Source organism: Aotus nancymaae, unplaced genomic scaffold (genome assembly GCF_030222135.1).
Source record: "Aotus nancymaae isolate 86718 unplaced genomic scaffold, 86718_ANA_hifiasm-v0.15.2.pri h1tg000015l_1, whole genome shotgun sequence".
NCBI lineage: Eukaryota > Metazoa > Chordata > Mammalia > Primates > Aotidae > Aotus > Aotus nancymaae.
Window position 1 is genome coordinate 12,182,197 of NW_026988427.1, and position 20,562 is coordinate 12,202,758.

At 58.9% G+C, this 20,562-nt stretch overlaps 1 protein-coding gene across 1 annotated transcript in view; it reads right to left on the minus strand.

Moving 5' to 3' along the window:
• The window catches only part of FAM20C (FAM20C golgi associated secretory pathway kinase), a 60,574-nt gene extending 40,243 nt beyond the window's left edge, over nt 1-20,331 (minus strand). Inside the window, exons 1-3 of the mRNA XM_021669274.2 lie at nt 19,745-20,331; nt 17,873-18,051; nt 2,316-2,394 (exon numbers count right to left, since the gene is read on the minus strand). Of these exons, the coding sequence (XP_021524949.2) occupies nt 2,316-2,394; nt 17,873-18,051; nt 19,745-20,298 (812 nt within the window). The 5' untranslated portion in view covers nt 20,299-20,331. The remainder of the gene's footprint in view (nt 1-2,315; nt 2,395-17,872; nt 18,052-19,744) is intronic.
• Nucleotides 20,332-20,562: the final 231 nt, after the last annotated feature.

The window sequence follows — 20,562 nt, forward strand, 5'->3', positions numbered from 1 at the left end:
ACCCTGTGCTAAAAGCTTTAAGTGCGTGAATTGCATGGCGTGTGAATTACATCTCAATAAAGTTGAGTTCAAAAAAAGAACTTAAATATCTTAATGTAACCCTGAAGCTAAAACACCCGGGAGCTCTTGGGCTAATGTGCTGGCTACTATCAGTGGAGACCCTGAACCTTCCACTGGTCACCCGCAGCCACGTACGCTGGGCCACACCCCAGGCCTGGCCTCCCCCTCACGGCCCCTCATCTGCACCCTCTCACCTTGCATGCAGCATCTCAGAGGAGAAACGCTGTGCCCATCTAACTCATCCAGAACTCACCAAGCCGCTGTGAGTGCAGAGAGCAAACTCCTTTATTAAAGAGAACTAATTTTTTTTTTTTTGAGATGGAGTCTCACTCTATCTCAGATCTGGGCTTACTCCAACCTCCACCTCCTGGGTTCAAGTGGTTCTCTTGCCTCACCCTCCCGAGTAGCTGGGATTACAGGCATGAACCACCACACTCGGCTAATTTTTATGTTTTTAGAAGAGATGGGGTTTCACCAGGTTGGCCAAGCTGGTCTTGAACTCCTGGACTCAAGTGATCCGCCAGCCTTGGCTTCCCAAAGTGCCGGGATTACAGAGGCGATTCTCCTGCCTCAGCCTCCCAAGTAGCTGGGATTACAGGCGCCGACCACTGTGCCCAGCTAATTTTTGTATTTTTTTTAGTAGAGAGGTGGTTTCACCATCTTGGCCACGCTGGTCTTGAACTCCTGTGCTGGGATTAAAGGCGTGAGCCGCTGCGCCCGGCCCGGATTTTAATTTCTTAATGCCATGGTCATGAACCAGAGCTGCTTTCGTATTAAAACCACAGTCTTTGGGGAAGAAGAAACATGCATCTCCAGGACCCGGGCACAGCCCCCACAGGTCATAACGGGCGCGAGTGGCTGCAGGACCATGATCAATGACAGACCCGGGCCCTGGTCAGCAAAGGAGGGTTGAGCACCAGGAAATGCCTTGACCTGACCTGGGGCCAGGGAGGGGGGCGACGAGAGGACCAAGCTGGGAGGGTGACACCAGGTTTGTGAAATGTGCGCACACACCCGCCTCTGCCAGCGACGTACTTTGTGGGAAGACTGAGTCCCGGGCCGGCCTCTGGACGCCATGGCCTTGAGCACAACCTTTCCCTTTCCGGGACTCAGTTTCCCCAACTTCAGCAGGCTTTCCTCAGGCCTGTTTCCTGGTACGCTCTAACCCGACCCCCGCCTCCCCACTTAGTCCTCCCTTCACACCGGCCTCCCCAGGTGTCGGTACAGCCCTGCCCAGCCTGTCCGTCGGCGGCCGGGAAGGCAGGGCTCTGACAAATGGGCTGGGGGCTGAGTCCCGGGGAGGGGGCTCTGGAGCCTGGCTCTACCTCCACCTGCTGCAGGACCATGGGAACTCCCCTGACCTCTAAAGTCAGCCCCACATGTGGCCACACTGGGGACAGTGAGGTGCCCACCATGGTGGGGGTGAGGGAGGTTTGGGGAGGCCTGGAGAGGAAGTGGTCGGGGAGGTGAGGTGGAAGGTGGTGGGCGGTCTGGGAGGTTGGAAGAGGCTGGGAGAGGTCCGGGGAGAGGTGGGAGGAGGCTGAGGGGAGGCAGGGAGAGGTCCGAGCGGAGGCTCTGGGGAGGCTGAAAGGTTGGAGGATGCTGGGGGAGGTCTGAGGGGAGGTTGGCGGGAGGCTGGAGGGAAGCTGGGAGGAGGCCCGGGGGGAGGCTGGTGGGGGAGGAGGGAGGGAGAAGGCTGGAGGGAGGCAGAGCGTAGGTCAGACCCCCTGGGCTTAAGGGGGCACGGGATCCTGGTCCAGGAGGCACTCTACCTTCCTTCTCCAAACCCCGGTTCCCTCGTCTTCATGCGGCGGTAAACGCTACCTCCCGGAACTCACAGAGCCGGGCATTTTGTTGCATAAATGAAGTCTTATTAAAACTCGGCCTCCCCCATCACCACGTACTGCATCCGGCTGCTTTGGGGCTAAGACCACTCGCTGAATTACCGGGAAGAGACCATGGTGCTACGAACCCTGAAACAGCTACGGCCGACGCTTGGCAGGAAAGGTGTAGGGTAAGAATAACCAGCAGTAGGTTTTCAGTCCTATAAAAAGGGATGAGGTGGGGAGGCCGTGGGAGAGGAGAGAAAATGAGGCCACCCTGTTGCTTGTTTGCCATCATGGGGAGAGTGAAGAGTGGTCACCCACGGTCTCCGCAGAACGCCTGGGAGACGTGGCCTCCCCGGCAGAAACCCAGCGCCTTCTCGCTTCCAGCTCCAGCTCCTCACGCCCCACCCCTCAGGCCTCCGCACTTACTTCATGGGTTTGAACAGCGCTTGCCCGTAATTCTGGAAGGTCATGATGAGCTTCAGCTGCGTGCCCCCCGACTTCATGGCTGCGGAAGGAGGGAGAGAAACAGGGTCACTCGCTGGCCTCACGCCCCTTCTCCTCCTGGGTGGACGATGGCTCCTGGCTCCAATCCACACACTGGCCAGCCAGGTCCTCCAGGCATGGCCCGGGGGTCCCATTCTGCCTGGGAAGTTCACGTTTTTTGCAACGAGGCTCCCACCTGGCTCATGAATTCCCTGTGTGATATTCAGGGTTGAGTCTTGGGGCAGATCTCTCCATGATCTGACCACAGACACAGTACAGACACCCATGTACACACACCACATACCACACACATCTACACACACACACACGCACACACAGTAACAGGGGCCTGACCTCTAGAAGGGACGGCCAGGTGTGCTTACATGGAGACACACGTATACACCCACACATATCAGCACGCACCGCACACATGGTCATGTTTGCACCCACATGCATGTACACACACCCATGTACACACAACACACACACTACACACCACACACACACACTTCCACTCTCACACACACACCCAAAGACACAGGCCCTGACCTCTAGAAGGGATGGCCAGGTGTGCTTACCTGGACACATACGAATACATCCACAAACACCTATACACACCACACCCATACACCACACCCACACACATACACCGCACACCACACACACCACACCCATACACCACACACCACACACACCACACCCATACACTGCACACCACACACACCACACCCATACACCACACACACCACACCCATACACCACACACCACACACACCACACCCATACACCACACACACCACACCCATACACTACACACCACACCCATACACCACACACCACACACACCACACCCATACACCACACACACCACACCCATACATTGCACACCACACACACCACACCCATACACCACACACACCACACCCATACACTGCACACCACACACACCACACCCATACACCGCACACCACATACACCACACCCATACACCACACACATACACCACACACCACACACACCACACCCATACACTACACACCACACCCATACACCGCACACCACATACACCACACCCGTACACCAGACACATACACCGCACACCACACCTACACACACCACACCCATACACCGCACACCACACACCTACACACACCACACTCATACACCGCACACCACACACCCCTTGCACCACACACATACACCACACACCACACACCTACACACACCACACCCATACACCGCACACCACACACCTACACACACCACACCCATACACGCACACCACACACACCACACACCTACACTACACACCACACCCATACACCGCACACCACACACCTACACACACCACACCCATACACTGCACACTACACACCTACACACACCACACCCATACACCGCACACCACACACCTACACTACACACCACACCCATACACCGCACACCACACACCTACACACACCACACCCATACACTGCACACTACACACCTACACACACCACACCCATACACCGCACACCACACACCTACAAACACCACACCCATACACCACACACCACACACCTACACACACCACACCCATACACCGCACACGACACATCTACACACACCACACCCATACACTGCACACCACACACACCACACCCATACACCGCACACCACACACCTACACACACCACACCCATACACCGCACAACACACACCTACACACACCACACCCATACACCACACACCACACCCATACACTACACACCACACCCATACACCACACACCACACCCATACACTACACACCACACCCATACACCGCACACCACACACCTACACACACCACACCCATACACCACACACCACACACCTACACACACCACACCCATACACCGCACACCACACCTACACACACCACACCCATACACCGCACACCACACACCTACACACACCACACCCATACACCACACACCACACACGCCACACACCTACACTACACACCACACACACCACACACCACACCCATACACTGTACACCACACACGTACACACACCACACCCATACACCGCACACCACACACCTACACACACCACACCCATATACCACACACCACACACCTACACACACCACACCCATACACCACACACCACAGACCTACACACACCACACCCATACACCGCACACCACACACACCACACACCTACACTACACACCACACACCACACACCACACCCATACACTGTACACCACACACCTACACACACCACACCCATACACCGCACAACACACACCTACACACACCACACCCATACACCGCACACCACACACCTACACACACCACACCCATACACCACACACCACACACCTACACACACCACACCCATACACTGCACACCACACACACCACACCCATACACTGCACACCACACACACCACACACATATACCGCACGCCACACACTACACACACCACACCCATACACCGCACACCACACACCTACACACACCACACCCATACACCACACACCACACCCATACACTACACACCACACCCATACACCGCAAAGCACACACCTACACACACCACACTCATACACCACACACCACACCCATACACCACACACCTACACACACCACACCCATACACCACACACCACACCCATACACCACACACCTACACACACCACACCCATACACCACACACCACACATCTACACACACCACACCCATACACTGCACACCACACACCTACACACACCACACCCATACACCACACACCACACCCATACACTACACACCACACCCATACACCACACACCAGACACCTACACACACCACACCCATACACCGCACACCACACACCTACACACACCACACCCATACACCACACACCTACACACACCGCACCCATACACCACACACCACACACCTACACACACCACACCCATACACTGCACACCACACACCTACACACACCACACCCATACACCACACACCACACCCATACACCGCACACCACACCCATACACCGCACACCAGACACCTACACACACCACACCCATACACCACACACCACACCCATACACCACACACCTACACACACCACACCCATACACCACACACCACACACATACACCGCACACCACACATACCTACACACACCACACACACCTACACACACCACACCCATACACTGCACACCACACACACCACGCCCACAGACACAAGGGACTACTCTCTAGAAGGGATGGCCAGGTGTGCTTACCTGCCTGCATTGCAACACCTCACGCACCCACTCATGTCAGCACATACCTACAGACGTTTACACACCCACAGACACAGACCCACACACTTACACACACCTGCACAACCACACACAGCCACTCCCACGCCCACAGATGCCCCCATACGCCCCCCTGCATCCCCACACACCCACACACACTCGTGCACTCCCCCACCTGCGTATGGGGAGTGGCACCTCCCGCTCGTGGTTCTGGGGAGCTAGAAAAGCCTGAGCAGGACGACTCTGGGGAGACCTGGGGCTGAAACCACCTGTCTCACTGGAGGCAGCTCCTGTGGTCCTGCAAGGACTCGGCGGCCTGTGGAAGTCTCCAGAAGCCCTCTCCTGCTCTGAGCACTGGGGGCTTCCCACAGCAGGGGCAGTCCTGGGAGCTAAGTCGGCCGCAGCGAGGGCCTTCGGGCCGCCCAACACGTGGTGTTATCATGTGGTGCGGACTGGCCGGGTCCGGCCACACGGGGGATTTTTCCAGTGTGAGGAGGCCTCACAGGGCCACTCCAGGCACGGGTCGCACTCTAACATCAAGGGCATGAACAAGAGCCAGGCACCCCTGCCGGGACTGACATAAATGGAATGCCCGGGTGCCCGGGTGCCCAGGTGAAGTGGGAAGCAGCGTGGGGGCCCTGGGCACAGCTCACGAGCAGCCTCCCAGGGAGCTGCTCTCAGAGCAAGGGGCAGATCGGGCCCCAGCCCCACAGGGGAAGGCACGGCCCTGGTCCCTGAAGGAGACAATGCGTACGTGTGCAGGGCTGAGGGGGCCACGGCCGACTCATCACAGTGGACGGGAAGGCGCAAAGGTGGGATGGGGGCTGGTGAGCCACGCAGGTCTCAGGGGTATGGGGGAAAGGTAAGGGCGGCCAGTGCGGGGCAGCAGGGGGTGAGGGGCAGCAGGGGGTGAGGGGCAGCAGATGCTGTCCCTCCTGCTGCTGCCCTGGAGCCAAGGGTGGGCACAGAGGTGGGGGAGGCTTCGGAGCAGCACGAGACGGTGGCAGTTTGGATGAAGATAAAGATGGAAAAATGGAAAATCCAAGAAATATCTGAGGATCTGAGAGGTATTTTTCGGAGTGGTGTAGGATGTGGAGCAGGGGACGGTCAGAGAAGGAAGACCGAGCCTGGCCAGCTTGCGACGATGGAGACACTCCAGAGACGCCATGTTTCCTCCACGTTGCTGGAGGGCACCCGTACCTGCCTCGGGCACAGAGCTCAGGAAGGACCCAGCGCTGCAGGAGATGGCAGGATGGGGGAGCCTCCTCCAGATGGGTGGGTAGGTTTGGCGGAAGAAAGCCCAAGGTGTTCTCTTCAGACAGGAAGAACTGCCCCAGAGGAACTGAGGTCTTGGGTGGTGGCCGGCTTGGAGGGAGGGTCAGCATGAGGACAGAAGGCTTCAGGGGATGGCCTGGGGGTGCCACGGATGCTTCCCGAGACACTGAATCCTCCAGGAAGGCCAGGAGCAGGGGGGAGAGGATGGACTCGAAAGCAGAGTCCCCCACCATCCACCGGGCATCACTTTTGGCACCAGGGAGGAGCTGGCACCTGCCCCAGGGAGGAGGGAGACGGAGCCCGAGCCTGCTGCAGCCACAGAAACTGTCAGTGGCCTCCAATACCACCTCGAGGCCATGTGCTCGGCTTCCTGTGGCCGGGCGTCTCTGAGGGGTCTGCACCTCCCTCACCTCAGTTTTCCCTCCTGTGAAATGGGGCCCAGTGGCCGAGTGCAGTGGCTCACACCTGAAATCCCAGCACTTTCGGAGGCCAAGGCAAGAGGCTTGCTTGAGGCCAAGAGTTTGAGACCAGCCTGGGCAACATAGCAACACCCCCATCTCTACAAAAAAATATTAAAAAATTAACTGGTGTAGTGGTGTCTTTCTGTGGTCACAGCCACTCGGGAGGCTGACATGGGAAGATGGCTTGGGGCCAGGAGCTCAAGACCAGCCTGGGCAAGAGAGACCCCGTTTCTACAACAAAATGGGGCTCAGGACACAGACGCCTGTCCTGCCTCCTTTCCAGGGTCCTGGTGAGTGGGGTGGTGCCCCACGGGACCTGCCAGAACCTCAGGTGCTCCTGTAGAATGGGGGTGACACACCTCTAGCCAGGACCGTTCTTAGGACTACATGGGGACAACACTGTGAGTGCTCAGAATGGCAGCGGTGCAGGGACTCACCACGGCGAGGGCCACCCAAGTGCCACATTCTCTCCCGTAACACAAGTGCCATGTCCCCCCCTCAATCACTGAGAACAGCAGCGGATGGGGACTTGCCACAGCAACGGCCACAGGTGCCACGTCCCCTCCCCGCAAGCACTGAAAATAGCAGCAGTGTGGGGGCACGCCAGGGCAACGGCCACTCGCACGCCACGGCAACGGCCACTCGCACGCCAGGGCAACGGCCACTCGCACGCCACGGCAACGGCCACTCGCACGCCACGGCAACGGCCACTCGCACGCCAGGGCAACGGCCACTCGCACGCCACGGCGACGGCCACTCGCACGCCAGGGCGACGGCCACTCGCACGCCAGGGCGACGGCCACTCGCACGCCACGGCGACGGCCACTCGCACGCCAGGGCGACGGCCACTCGCACGCCACGGCGACGGCCACTCGCACGCCACGGCAACGGCCACTCGCACGCCACGTGCCCTCCCCATTCTGGTGGCTCTTGCTGCTCCTGAGCTCACACCCCGGCCTGGCCAGGTCACGTGCCCATTCCCTCCAGGCAGTGTCTGCTCCAGCCACTGCCCTGTCAGGCACCACGTTTGACAGGCCCTAGTCAAGAACAGAGCTGGGCCCAGTGCCCTGGACCACTGTGTAGCCAAGACTGTCGGTGAAACTCCCTGAGGCCATGCCCTCCTCAGGTGGAGGGAGCAGCAACGAGTCTCATTTGTCTCCAAAACACTGCACAGAACCTGAATGCCAGCCTCAGGCGGGCCAGCAGCTCAAGACTCCGCAGATGGGCAGGTCCCAGCTTCTCACCCGGCACCGGAGGGTTTTCAATGACAGCAAATCGTGTATGATTTTACCAATAAGCAAGACAGCCTGTTAAACACTTCGATTCCACAACCATTCTCTTCTGAATACAGTGCTAAGTTTCCACCACGAACTGTGACTACGTTTTTCAGTAAGATAAAAAAAGAAGTGATGATTAGAAAATTGGTGGCCCGATTAAGCCCCATTTGGGGTTTCCATTCCAATTTAATAACTGGGGTCACAGGATTTAACAGTTCCTTCCTGGGCCAAGTGAGACAGGACAGCAGCTCCTCCCAGGGCTTGTGATCCCGGTTTTTAAAATAACAACATATTCTCCGAATCTGGTCAGTTCAGTCCTTCTTCTTCTGGACGAAGGTCCACATGTCTGCACTGCCGTTTCCCTGGCCCTGTGCTCAGCTGTGAGGCCGGCTCCTCCCCACAGAGCAAATAAACAATTAGAAATTAAAGGGCATGAGGATCTCACAGCCACTGAGGACCTCAGGTTTCCTGTGGACTGTGGGCCGTGCCGCCCACCTGGGCCCACCATTCAGTCCACCAAGTGGGTCTTCTGCTGGAAGACATTTGGAATTCTGTGGTTTCCCTGCAAAGACCCACACATAAGCTGCTGTGTCTCAGCAAAGGCCGACGGTGCTTGTCGGGGATGGGTGGGACGTGCAGATGCCCACCCGCCCGTGCACTGAAAGGGTCGTCCCTGTCCTCCCACCCAGCAAGGGACCAGCAGGTGGCAGAGCCAGGAAACAGACAAGCCTCGAAAAGAAGGTGCAATTTTGGCTTTTCTTAAAGACAAACCAAAGTTCACAATGCTCGGAAATCTCACCTCATTGCTGGGAGACGCCCTCTGTGTGGGCACAGGCTGAAGGAGACGCCCTCCGTGTGGGCACAGGCCCTGGGGACGGGCTGAAGGAGATGCCCTCCGTGTGGGCACAGGCCCTGGGGACAGGCTGAAGGAGATGCCCTCTGTGTGGGCACAGGCCCTGGGGACGGGGCTGAAGGAGATGCCCTCCATGTGGGCACAGGCCCTGGGGACAGGCTGAAGGAGACGCCCTCCGTGTGGGCACAGGCCCTGGGGACAGGCTGAAGGAGATGCCCTCTGTGTGGGCACAGGCCCTGGGGACGGGGCTGAAGGAGATGCCCTCCGTGTGGGCACAGGCCCTGGGGACAGGCTGAAGGAGACGCCCTCTGTGTGGGCACAGGCCCTGGGGACAGGCTGAAGGAGATGCCCTCTGTGTGGGCACAGGCCCTGGGGATGGGCTGAAGGAGACGCCCTCCGTGTGTGCACAGGCCCTGGGGATAGGGCTGAAGGAGACGCCCTCCGTGTGGGCACAGGCCCTGGGGACAGGCTGAAGGAGAAGCCCTCCGTGTGGGCACAGGCCCTGGGGACGGGCTGAAGGAGATGCCCTCTGTGTGGGCACAGGCCCTGGGGACGGGCTGAAGGAGATGCCCTCTGTGTGGGCACAGGCCCTGGGGACGGGCTGAAGGAGACGCCCTCCGTGTGTGCACAGGCCCTGGGGACGGGCTGAAGGAGAAGCCCTCCGTGTGGGCAGAGGCCCTGGGGACAGGCTGAAGGAGATGCCCTCCGTGTGGGCACAGGCCCTGGGGACAGGCTGAAGGAGATGCCCTCTGTGTGGGCACAGGCCCTGGGGACGGGCTGAAAGAGACGCCCTCCGTGTGGGCACAGGCCCTGGGGATAGGGCTGAAAAAGACGCCTTACCTGGTGCAGCCTCCCCTGCCCCCAGTGAACAGAGGTCAGTCATAGCCTGCCCAACCCCATCCTGGGGAGGGACCTGCTGAGAGCTGACCCCTCCAATGCCCATGAAGCCAGCTGAGGTGGGGGCTGTCCTGGCACAGACCCCAAAGTCACCCCACACTGTAAACAAGCCTCAGACTCACTGCTAAGCCCTCTCCCACCTACCACCCTCCTTCCATCTCCCTCTGTAGCCACCTCCCCTCAAATCCAGGCCATCATCATCAACCCAACAGTGCAATTGAACCCCAGTGCGCCTCCAGGCCCCAATTCCCAGTGCAATAAAAACATATTATGCAGCACTTTGGGAGGCCGAGGCGGGTGGATCACGAGGTCAAGAGATCGAGACCATCCTGGTCAACATGGTGAAACCCCGTCTCTACTAAAAATACAAAAAATTAGCTGGGCATGGTGGCGCGTGCCTGTAATCCCAGCTACTCAGGAGGCTGAGGCAGGAGAATTGCCTGAACCCAGGAGGCGGAGGTTGCGGTGAGCCGAGATCGCACCATTGCGCTCCAGCCTGGGCGACAAGAGCAAAACTCCATCTCAAAAAAAAAAAAAAAAAACATATTATGCAAATCTGGTCAGTTGAGTCCCTCTTCTTCTGAAGAAGGTCCTGTCTGCACTGCCCCATCGGCCACCTGCCCTCTCTATGCACACGGGAAGATGTTTGCACAGGCCCCATTTCCTGGTACGATCCCACCCAGCATCCACCTGTCCTCTCTACACGCAGGGAAGTGTGCACAGGTCCCATTCCCCGGTGCAGTCCCACCCGGCGGCCACCCGTCTTCTCTATGCACACAGGAAGATGTCCACTGCCTTTCGAATAGGTTCTCCCCATCTGGAATGCTCTCCCCTTCCGGCCCACCTGCCCTGAGCATCTCCTACCACTTAACCTGCCACCTTTAGACCAAAGGTGACCCTCTGCGTCTTCCCTGGCCTCCCTGAAGAATCTTATCCCCCAGATTTCCTTTAGTATACAGGATTCATTCATATGGATTAATCATGATTCATCCACAGCACTAGTTAGCACGGCCACACAGACCCTGGGACGCTGCTGGGCTTTGCACACTCTCTCCCCGCAGACCGTGGTGTGGGGCAGAGGCGATGTAACATGCAGCGGTCTCCTCAGAAAGACTCCAAGAGATGCTGGCGTTTCTTACAAATCTAAGCTTCGTATATAGAAAGATGACGCTGGTATGGAAATGCTGATGGATTTTGGCACCTGGGCCCAGTCAGTGTGGCGTTGGGCAAGCCACATACCCGGGACAGCTCTGGGAACCTACTGGAGTTCTAGAAGGAAGAACAAAGAGCAGCTCTGGGGGGGTGGAGAGAGAGAGAGAGTGGGGGAGAGAGAGAGGGAGAGAGAGAGGGAGAGACAGAGAGGGAAAGAGAGAGAGGGAGAGAGAGGGAGAGAGGGAGAGAGAGAGGGAGAGGGAGAGAGAGAGAGAGAGAGAGAGGGAGAGAGAGAGAGGGAGAGAGAGGGAGAGAGGGAGAGAGAGAGAGAGAGAGGGAGAGAGAGAGAGGGAGAGAGGGAGAGAGAGAGAGGGAGAGAGGGATGGCCTTGAAGGAAAGAGGTGTGAAGCCCAGGGCCAGCAGGGTGCTGATGGGGATGGGGATTGGGCGCTGGAACGTGGGGTGCAGGCACCCCTCAGCCTTGGTTTCTGGTGGGAGCATGAACCCTTTCTAACAGGAACCCCAAGCTGACTTTCAAATAGCCAATTCCACCCCCTAAAGACCTGTGGACCACACAGACACATTCAGGTGTGAGGCGCCGCAGTCGGTGTGGACCCTGACGTTGCCACCCCTGGCCCTGCCCATCTCGCCTGTGAAGTAGGCCGGCATCCGTCCTGGGGGTTCACGGTCAGGTGGTCCCCCTCCTATTCACAGCCACTGTCTGGTCTCAAGGGTCAGAGCGAAACACAGTTATTCCTGAAGACGGGTGGGGACGGCTGTGTGTGCCCAAGGACGGCTCAGATCTGGAGAACGTGACACCGGGAGGGCTCGGGTCCCCCTGTTCTTCCCGCCCCACACATCCCTAAGCCAGAGAGGTCTTCAGGGTGTCCCAGACTCTGGGTACCCACACACACACCCTCATACACCCACCCACCTTGGGCACCGAGGAGCATGGGTCTGAGGAAAAGGGCATACAGTGTGTCCACCCATCAGCCAGCAGTGGGTGCCCCGGGGCTGGCATCAAAGAGGCTAGAACTGTGGGCCCCCACTTCGAGGTAAGGGGCTGGAAGAGCCGAGAGACCACACCTGCTCCGGGCCTGGGTCTGCCCGTCCTCGACGCTCCTGGGGGCCTCAAGTTAGAGAAAGCCCACATCAGCACTTTCCAAAGTCCCGTTCGTCACACACCACCCTTGGGACACTTTCATCTGGACCGTTATTTATTTCACGCTTTTCTTTAAGGCCCCTCGTATTTTGAAAGTTTTTAAAAAGATAGCTGCAGGCTTGCCCCAGTGGGGACCGTGTCCCCGTCTGCAATTAAACGGAAAGTCGGCAGGAGCGCATCGGGGCACACTCTGGCAGTTAGGGGCCAGCATGGAGAGGCTGGTGCCTGAGCGACCCCAGGCCTCACCAGCACGAGCTGCTGCTGCTCACCTTCTGTCAGACGCTGGGAATGTGGTTAAGCAGGGACTGAGCTACCTGCTGCCTCCTCCAGACTCCACCTGAAATTGGCCTTTGCAGGTGGTCACTGTCCATCTTCCAGGATGAGCCAAGGTCCCCCAGCCCTGGGGCCGTGGGCATCCGGCTAATTGGGCATCTTCCGTTTTCTCTCTCTAGGTCGGCCAAGCAGCTGCCACCTGGGATGGGCAGGAGGGGGGAAGGTGGCCTTTCCGGAGCTGGCGCTGCCTTCCCAAGAGTTCTGCCGCCAACGAACAGACAGGGTGGCCGTTCCCTCCTGGGTACCTGCGGGCAGCTCCCTCTCGTGGGCCGACCCAGTGGCAGACCCTTAGTTCCTCCGAGCTCACCGGCTGATTCGTCCTGATTCTAGCTAGATTCGCTAGATTCCTTATTCCCCTTTTGCCAGATCAATTAGTGTCGAGGACTTTTGTCCTGTGGAGTCATTTTTCTGGGTTCAGGCACGTTCTCCCAGCCACAGGCTTTGTCCCAGTCTGGATGGAGCAATTGTGAAGTCTGTATTTCAGTCCAGAAGCTGCCCAAACCCTCACGTGCCAGTGTGATGACTTTTCTTTACAGTAATTCCAAGTACAGAGTACCTAATTGTGTCGCTGATTCTTTGCATCCATAATTGTGCATGGGAGCAATTTAATTATCACCAGCCCCAGCTGAAGGCGCTGCACGCCTGACTTCAAGCTGAAAAGAGGTAGATAATATCCCAAGACTCTTTAGAGGTGGCAACGGCTGGTTACCAGGCAGCCAGGAGCCCAGCTATAAATAAACCTCTGCTGGCCATAACCCGCTGTACTTAGACCACGTGGAGCTCCACGCATCGGATGCAGTGGTTCTGAGCAGGGGAGATTTAATGGAACCATTCTGACGGAAGGCTTTGGAGACGCACAGGCATCGCTCTCCATTACAATGATGTTCCCAGACTCACGTTTAATAGTAAGATGAATAACTTGAGATGCAAGTGAGCGCCCAGGGGCCGGACAGCTGAGGGGACAGAACTTGGAGCCCGGAGCCAGCAGGTGCTAATCTCGGACAAGCCTCCTGCTCTTGGGGCCTGGGTTTCCCTTGTTGCGGAGCGGTGGCTGGAAGGCAGGGCTGGCCTTTGAAGGCTACCCCTGTTCTGGGCTGCAGGTCCTGTCTGGGGGCACCAGGCTCTAAACCTGCCCGATTGGCAAGGGCCTATCCAGAGGTTGCTATCTCAAGCAGCTGGGTCTTCACCCAGAACCTCCAACTGGCAGTTCCTACACAGAATGGCCCTCAGAACAGCCGTGGCTGAGTCAGGTGAGCCAGGCAGCCGCAAGTGGGGATCAGCAAGCAGGGCAGGCCCCCTCTAGGACAGAGTACAGCCCCCGGCATCTTCATGGTTCATGTTCTTCAGCATCTTTGGGGGCAGAAGTATTTGGGGGCTGCAGAAAGCACACGTGGTGCGTACACGCTGCAGACCATGCAATACCCACACGGGTCTGGGCAGAGCCCCATAACTAAATACACCCTGTTCCTCAGAGGAACACGTGAATATTCACTGTGAAAGAGGAAAATAAGGGTTTTTAAACTGGCCTCAACAATTTAGGTTTTGCCCCCAAATAAGTTCAGGTTGAGTCAGGCTTTGCCAGTGAACGGGTTTTGTGTGGCATTCGGATTCGCAAGCCAGAGGTTACAGGGTCCAGATTATGACCATCTCTACGTCCTAGGTGAGAAACCACGTGCTGTAGCGGTTAATCCGTCCGCCCAGGGCCGCTCTGGCTAGTGGCTGGCAGAGCCAGGTTCACATCCAGATCCCCTGGGCCAGATCCTGCCGTCCTGCCTGGGTGCTGGCGCTCCGTCTGCCCATCTTCCCTGCAGGCCCCGTGGGCACTTGCAGAATGACTGTGAGCAACCAATCTGTCCTTGGATGGGCCCCCGCCCAAGAAGACTAAACTGGAGTCAACGTGGCCTGTCTGGAGGTCTAGGAGGCATGCAAGCGAGATCAGCTCAGGCAGCCTTTGGTAGGGGTAGGCCGTGCCGGAGCCCTGGGGCAGGGATTCTCGGGCAAGGGCTCCATCCACGGCACTGCAATGTCAGGCAGCCGAGGCACCACTGCCCTGGGACGGTCGGACCCAAGGGGGGTGGCAGTGACCTGAGGCCAGCCTGCCCAGATGGACAGAGGACTCCCGAGGTGGGCAGAGCTTTCCCTGAGGCTGCTCTAGGACCTCCTGGGCACAGAACTCCCGCAGCGCCGCAGCGTTGATGTTGGAAAGCCAACCGGTCCCCGAGGGATGTGTGGTGAGCTGCAGCGTCTGCCAAGGGCCTGGTGGCTTTTTGAATCCACAGAGCCCTCCCTGTCTCTGCTCAGACCCTGCCCGTGCACACGGGGGCTGCTGTGGAAACCCACACAGCAAGCACTGGTAACATTTCACATGCTGGTTCACATGCACCACCTCATCCTATCCTTGCATCGATCCCAAGCAGCAAGACCCCACTGGACAGATGGGGAAAATGAGCCGGAGAGAAACTCACACGGACGGCGGCATGGGAGGCTCCAAGGGCGAGCGCTGCCCCTCCGGAAAGCCCTGGCTGCCTGTGCAATGCTTTCACATTTCTCTCCCTGCCAAGATGGACCCCACTTGGAAGGCGAGCTGCCCAGAGGGCCCTGTGGAAGGTCTCCCCGGCCCTCCAGCGGAGCCCTCTCCTTTCCACATGCCCTGGCTGTGTGCGTGGCCCTCAAGTGCTCATTCCTCCTCAGGATCGGGCACTGCACGTGTGTCCTGCCCTCATGGGGCTGTCAGGTCCACAGAGGCAGCAGAGCTCGTTGAGGCTGAGCTCATCCTCATACCCCACCACTCAGAAAGGGGGCCTGAAACGCAGGAGGTACCCAGTAAGATCTGCGGAACGCACCAACAAGTTGGTCGGATATTTCCCTAATGGCCATGCTTAATCTAAGGGGCAGAAGGGACATTCTGGCTGTGGCTGTCTGTGGGACTGCTCCCCAGCGCAGTTTAAAGCCCCCAGACCCCTGCAGGGCTCGAGGGAGGGGAAGGTGTTCGGGTTCCTCCCAGGCAGTATGGAGGGAAGAGGATGCCCAGTGTGTCCAGCTGATCTCTTTTTTTTTAATTGCGTTTTAGGTTTTGGGGTACATGTGAAGAACATGCAAGGTTGTTGCATAGGTGCATACGTGGCAGTGTGATTTGCTGCCTTCCTCCCCTTCACCCATATCTGGCATTTCTCCCCATGCTATCTCTCCCCAATTCCCCACCCCACGCTGTCCCCCCCACTCCCCCCCAACAGACCCCCGTGTATAGTGCTCCCCTCCCTGTGTCCATGTGTTCTCATTGTTCAACACCCGCCTATGAGTGAGAACATGTGGTGTTTGATTTTCTGTTCTTGTGTCAGTTTGCTGAGAATGATGGTTTCCAGGTTCATCCATGTCCCTACAAAGGACGCGAACTCATCGTTTTTGATGGCTGCATAATATTCCATGCTGTATATGTGCCATATTTTCCCTGTCCAGTCTATCATCGATGGGCATTTGGGTTGGTTCCAGGTCTTCGCTATTGTAAACTGTGCTGCTATGAACATCCGTGTGCATGTGTCCTTATAGTAGAACGATTTATAATCCTTTGGATATATACCCAGTAATGGGATTGCTGGGTCAAATGGAATGTCTATGTCTAGGTCCTTGAGGAATGGCCACACTGTCTTCCACAATGGTTGAACTAATTTACACTCCCACCAACAGCCAGGTGATCTCTTTTAAGAGGTGAGCTGATCACGTGCTGATCACGTGGGGAGAAAGCTGCAAGTTCCATATTCCCATGAGTGGGTGAGTGCCCAGCAAACGACTCAGGACCCAGCAGAGAAACAGCCTCTGAAGAGCTCTGGAGAACCCACCTGGCTGGCCTGATAGGAAACACCGAGTCCTATGGCAGCAACTGGACCGATTTCCAGGATTCTGGGACCCTTTCAGCACCAGAATTACTTCCGAGACACACGTGAAGCTAATGGCCGGGACCGTCAGCCTCATCGCACAGTGCAAAGGCCTGCCTTCAGGCTCTCACGGCCTCTGCATCCGCCCACGGCCGTGCGCACTCAGGCCCACTCCCTGCAGCCCCCAGGAGCAGCTGCTCCCGGCAAAGGGCCTCAGCCCCACCCTCACTGCCTCTCAAGCACTGGTGACAAATGGAACCTTTACAAACAACTGCCTACAAGCTGAGAACATGGCACCAAACCTCCATGCTCAGAAACTGCACTGGCACATTTTCCTGAAATTAGCAACTGGATGGACTTTTTCTGTCCGATTCAGCAGATGCCAAAGTACCTGGAGATGTTGCTTTCAAATTCCCCCATCTGGGAGTCCCAGGCCTCCATCCTGAGGCCTGCACACCCCTCCTCAATATGAAACTGCACAGCGCCTTGCCGAGCTCTGATGGAAGACGGCTTCAGAACCACAAGGAGCAGGCTCTGGGCTGTCTCTCCACCCAGCCAGGGTCGTGTGCAGAGAAGCAGGGGAGCCCCGTGCACAGGCTCTCGGTGGAGGGGTCACTGCCGCCAAGGACGCCCCTCTATTCCTCTGCCCAGGAGGGAAGGACGACGTCGCCCAGTTGGCACCCCCAGGACCACCCAGGTGAGGAGGCAGAGCGCAGCGGACGGGCCGCCACGGAGTCTCCCTGCTCATCGTGCAGCAGATCAGCAGCACATCCAGTGCGACAGCACAGGAGACTCGGGGCCGCTCACCCTCCTGGCTGCCCGTGCAGATCACCACAGAAAGTAATGCTGCAGTCACGAGCAACCTCGAACGCCCAGCCTGCCCCGGCACCCCGACGCCAGCCCCAGCCAGCAGACAGCCAGCCTTCGAGTGCGCCCAGGGACACCTACCCACGCTGGTGATCCTCTGGGAGCCGAGGTCGTGCAGCAGGCCCTCGATGGCCGGGTTGTGTCTGGAGTACAGTTCGTACCGGTTGATGCCGATGTGAAATTTGAGCCAGTTGGGATAGGAGTCCACGGCCGCCTCCCCGGTGGACAGGAACTGTGCGCCTTCGGCACCTGCGTGCGGCCTGCAGGGCGCGGTGAGGATGAACGAATGTCAGCACAGAAAGAACGGGCCTGCGAGCCGGCTGACGAGGGAGCGGCCCCCGACGCCGAGGTTTTTAACTTTGGGTTCAAGTAAGCGCAGATTGCTTAAAGAAGGCCCTGCAATGCCTGCACTTTTCCTGTGGCTGCTCTTCCGCCAACTAATAACACAGCAAAAGGCCTGTAATTCTTATTCGCCCTCTAGAGACGCCGCAGACAGCTATAACTACAGCAAGACTAATCCCGGGGCATCGGTGCTGCCCTGCCGTCTCCGCCACGTCTGTCCCGGGGTCACCGAAACGGCCCAACGATGATGTCAGCTGGGGGTGCGAGGGGTCGACGGCCCTCCCCAGAGTAGGTGACCATGGACTGCATGAAAATCACTGACACGCCCAGTCTGTCCCGATCCTTCCCAGCTCTCTGCTTTTGTTCCAACGACCAGGGGCAGAATGATGCAAGAGGCTAAATTTGATTTTAATGAGAGCAGCCTTGGGTGGGGAGAGAGGAAAGAGGCAGCATTCTCTCTAGCCCAGGCTCCCATGGAGGACCCGCCGTCCACGTGGCCTGTCCTCTCATCTCTGGGGCCAAGGGAGCATTCTGGAGGAAGGACAGGCTCTGTCTGCCTGCCTGCTGGGCGGCAGGGAAACGGGGACCTTGTCCTAGCTCAAATTCTCCTAAAGCTGAGGTGGTTTCTGCCCTAGCTCCGTCCTGCGGTGGACGCAAGGGCGGGCTGGGGTCCACTCCCTGGCCACTCGCTGCTCTGGGCGGCCGTCTCTCCCAGCCCAGAGCCACAGCCCAGGCCGCTGCTCTGGTTCTCAAGTTTCCGAGCATTTCAGGCAAGGCTCAGAGGCTTCCAAACAGCCGGTGTGTTTAGACAGAAGACACCAGGCCCGGTCACATTTCAGGGTAGAGGGGACTTTCAGCGAGGCCTTTTGGAAGGCTGGGCTCCCCTCTGCTGCTTAGGCTGCCTTCTGCAGGTCGTCACCGAACCTGGCCTTGCTGCGGTTAATCTTCCACTGCCTTGGGTTGCCGCATCTGCTTGTTTTGCTCTGTGTGCTGGAGGGAAGGGCCCGGGGGTGGGGAAAGGGCTCAGCCAGGGCTGTTTAAAGAGACGTTGCTGGCCCAGCTTCTACCCTCCGCAGAGCTATCACCCCTTCGCAGCTGCCTTTGCTGGGTGGACCCCTTGGCTGCCCCTCATGGCTGCCCGCGAGCCCCTCTAATAATTCCGCTCCAGTCACTGGTGTGAAAGGACTCAATAGGCACGTCCAGGCCTTTTCCAGGATGCCCGCCCCGGACACCCTCGCCAAGTGTCTGCGAGATTAACGGCAGCCCGGCCCCCTCCCAGGGAAGGGCGGCTCTCTTTCCCTCACCAACTCATTCATTCATTGTCCGACCCCATTTCCCAAGCTCGTGGCCAGGGCTGGCCAGGACTCGCTCTACACGGAGCAGGATCTGTCTTCCTCACTAGCAGCCACCGGGCACAGCCCCTCCCGAGGAGGAGGTCATCCCGGAGACAAAGGCAGCGCCCTGAGCTAGAGGCGGCTGCGTCCTGCACCAGCTCCCTGCCTGGCCTCGTCCATGGGGTGGGGGACGGCCCTCTGGGGGCCCCTGAACCTCTCCACACCGTGCCTGGGCCCAGCGCTCCCTTGGGGTGGACACCCGCCCGCCCCCACTCACCAGTCCGGGTTCTCCGCCGCCTTGGGGCTGAGCCTGGTGTCGCCGTTCACGTTAAACAGGACGTCGTCCTCCGTGAGCTGCGGGACTGACACCCGGTACAGCGGGTGCTCGAACAGCCTGGCCAGGAGGGGGCCGTCTCCGCCGGGGCCGGGGGGCGGCTCGGACCGACGAGGACCGGGGTCGCGGAGCAGCGGCCGGTGCGCGGGGTCGCGGGGTCTCAGCGCGCCGGGGTCCCGCCCACGCGAGGCGCGCTCTGCCCGCTCGGCCGCAGGCGGCAGCTTCTCCAGCGAGTGGGACGAGAGGTTGGAGGAGGGGTCGGAGCTGAAGTCCTGCAGGATGCGCAGCGTGTGCTTGTTGGGCCAGCCCGCGGCGGAGGCGGCGGCGGGGGGCTCCCCGGGGCGGCCCCGAGTCTGGGCCCAGCCGGGCGCGGCCACCTCCCCGGCGGGCTGCGCGCACGAGCAGCCGGGCTCCCCCGAGGGCCGCGCGCCGCGCCGCTCCAGCCTGGGCAGCAGGTCCAGCGCGATGTGCAGCGCGCAGGCCACCAGGAACACCATCAGGATGAGCACGCGGAACCGGCGCACCAGGATCATCTTCGCGGCCGCGCGCGCGGGCTGGCGGTCCCGGGCCTAGAGCGCGTGCCGCCCGCGCCCCTCTAGCGGCAGCTGGGCACGAGCGCGGCGCCGCCTCGCGGGTCAAGGTCCATCGGCGCCGGGCGGCCACCAGCTCCGGGACCGTCACCGGGCCTGGACGACGTGCGGGGCGCCCGCCGCCGCGGCGCCGGCTCCCCGCGCCATCCCGGTGCCGTCCCCGCTCGGCCT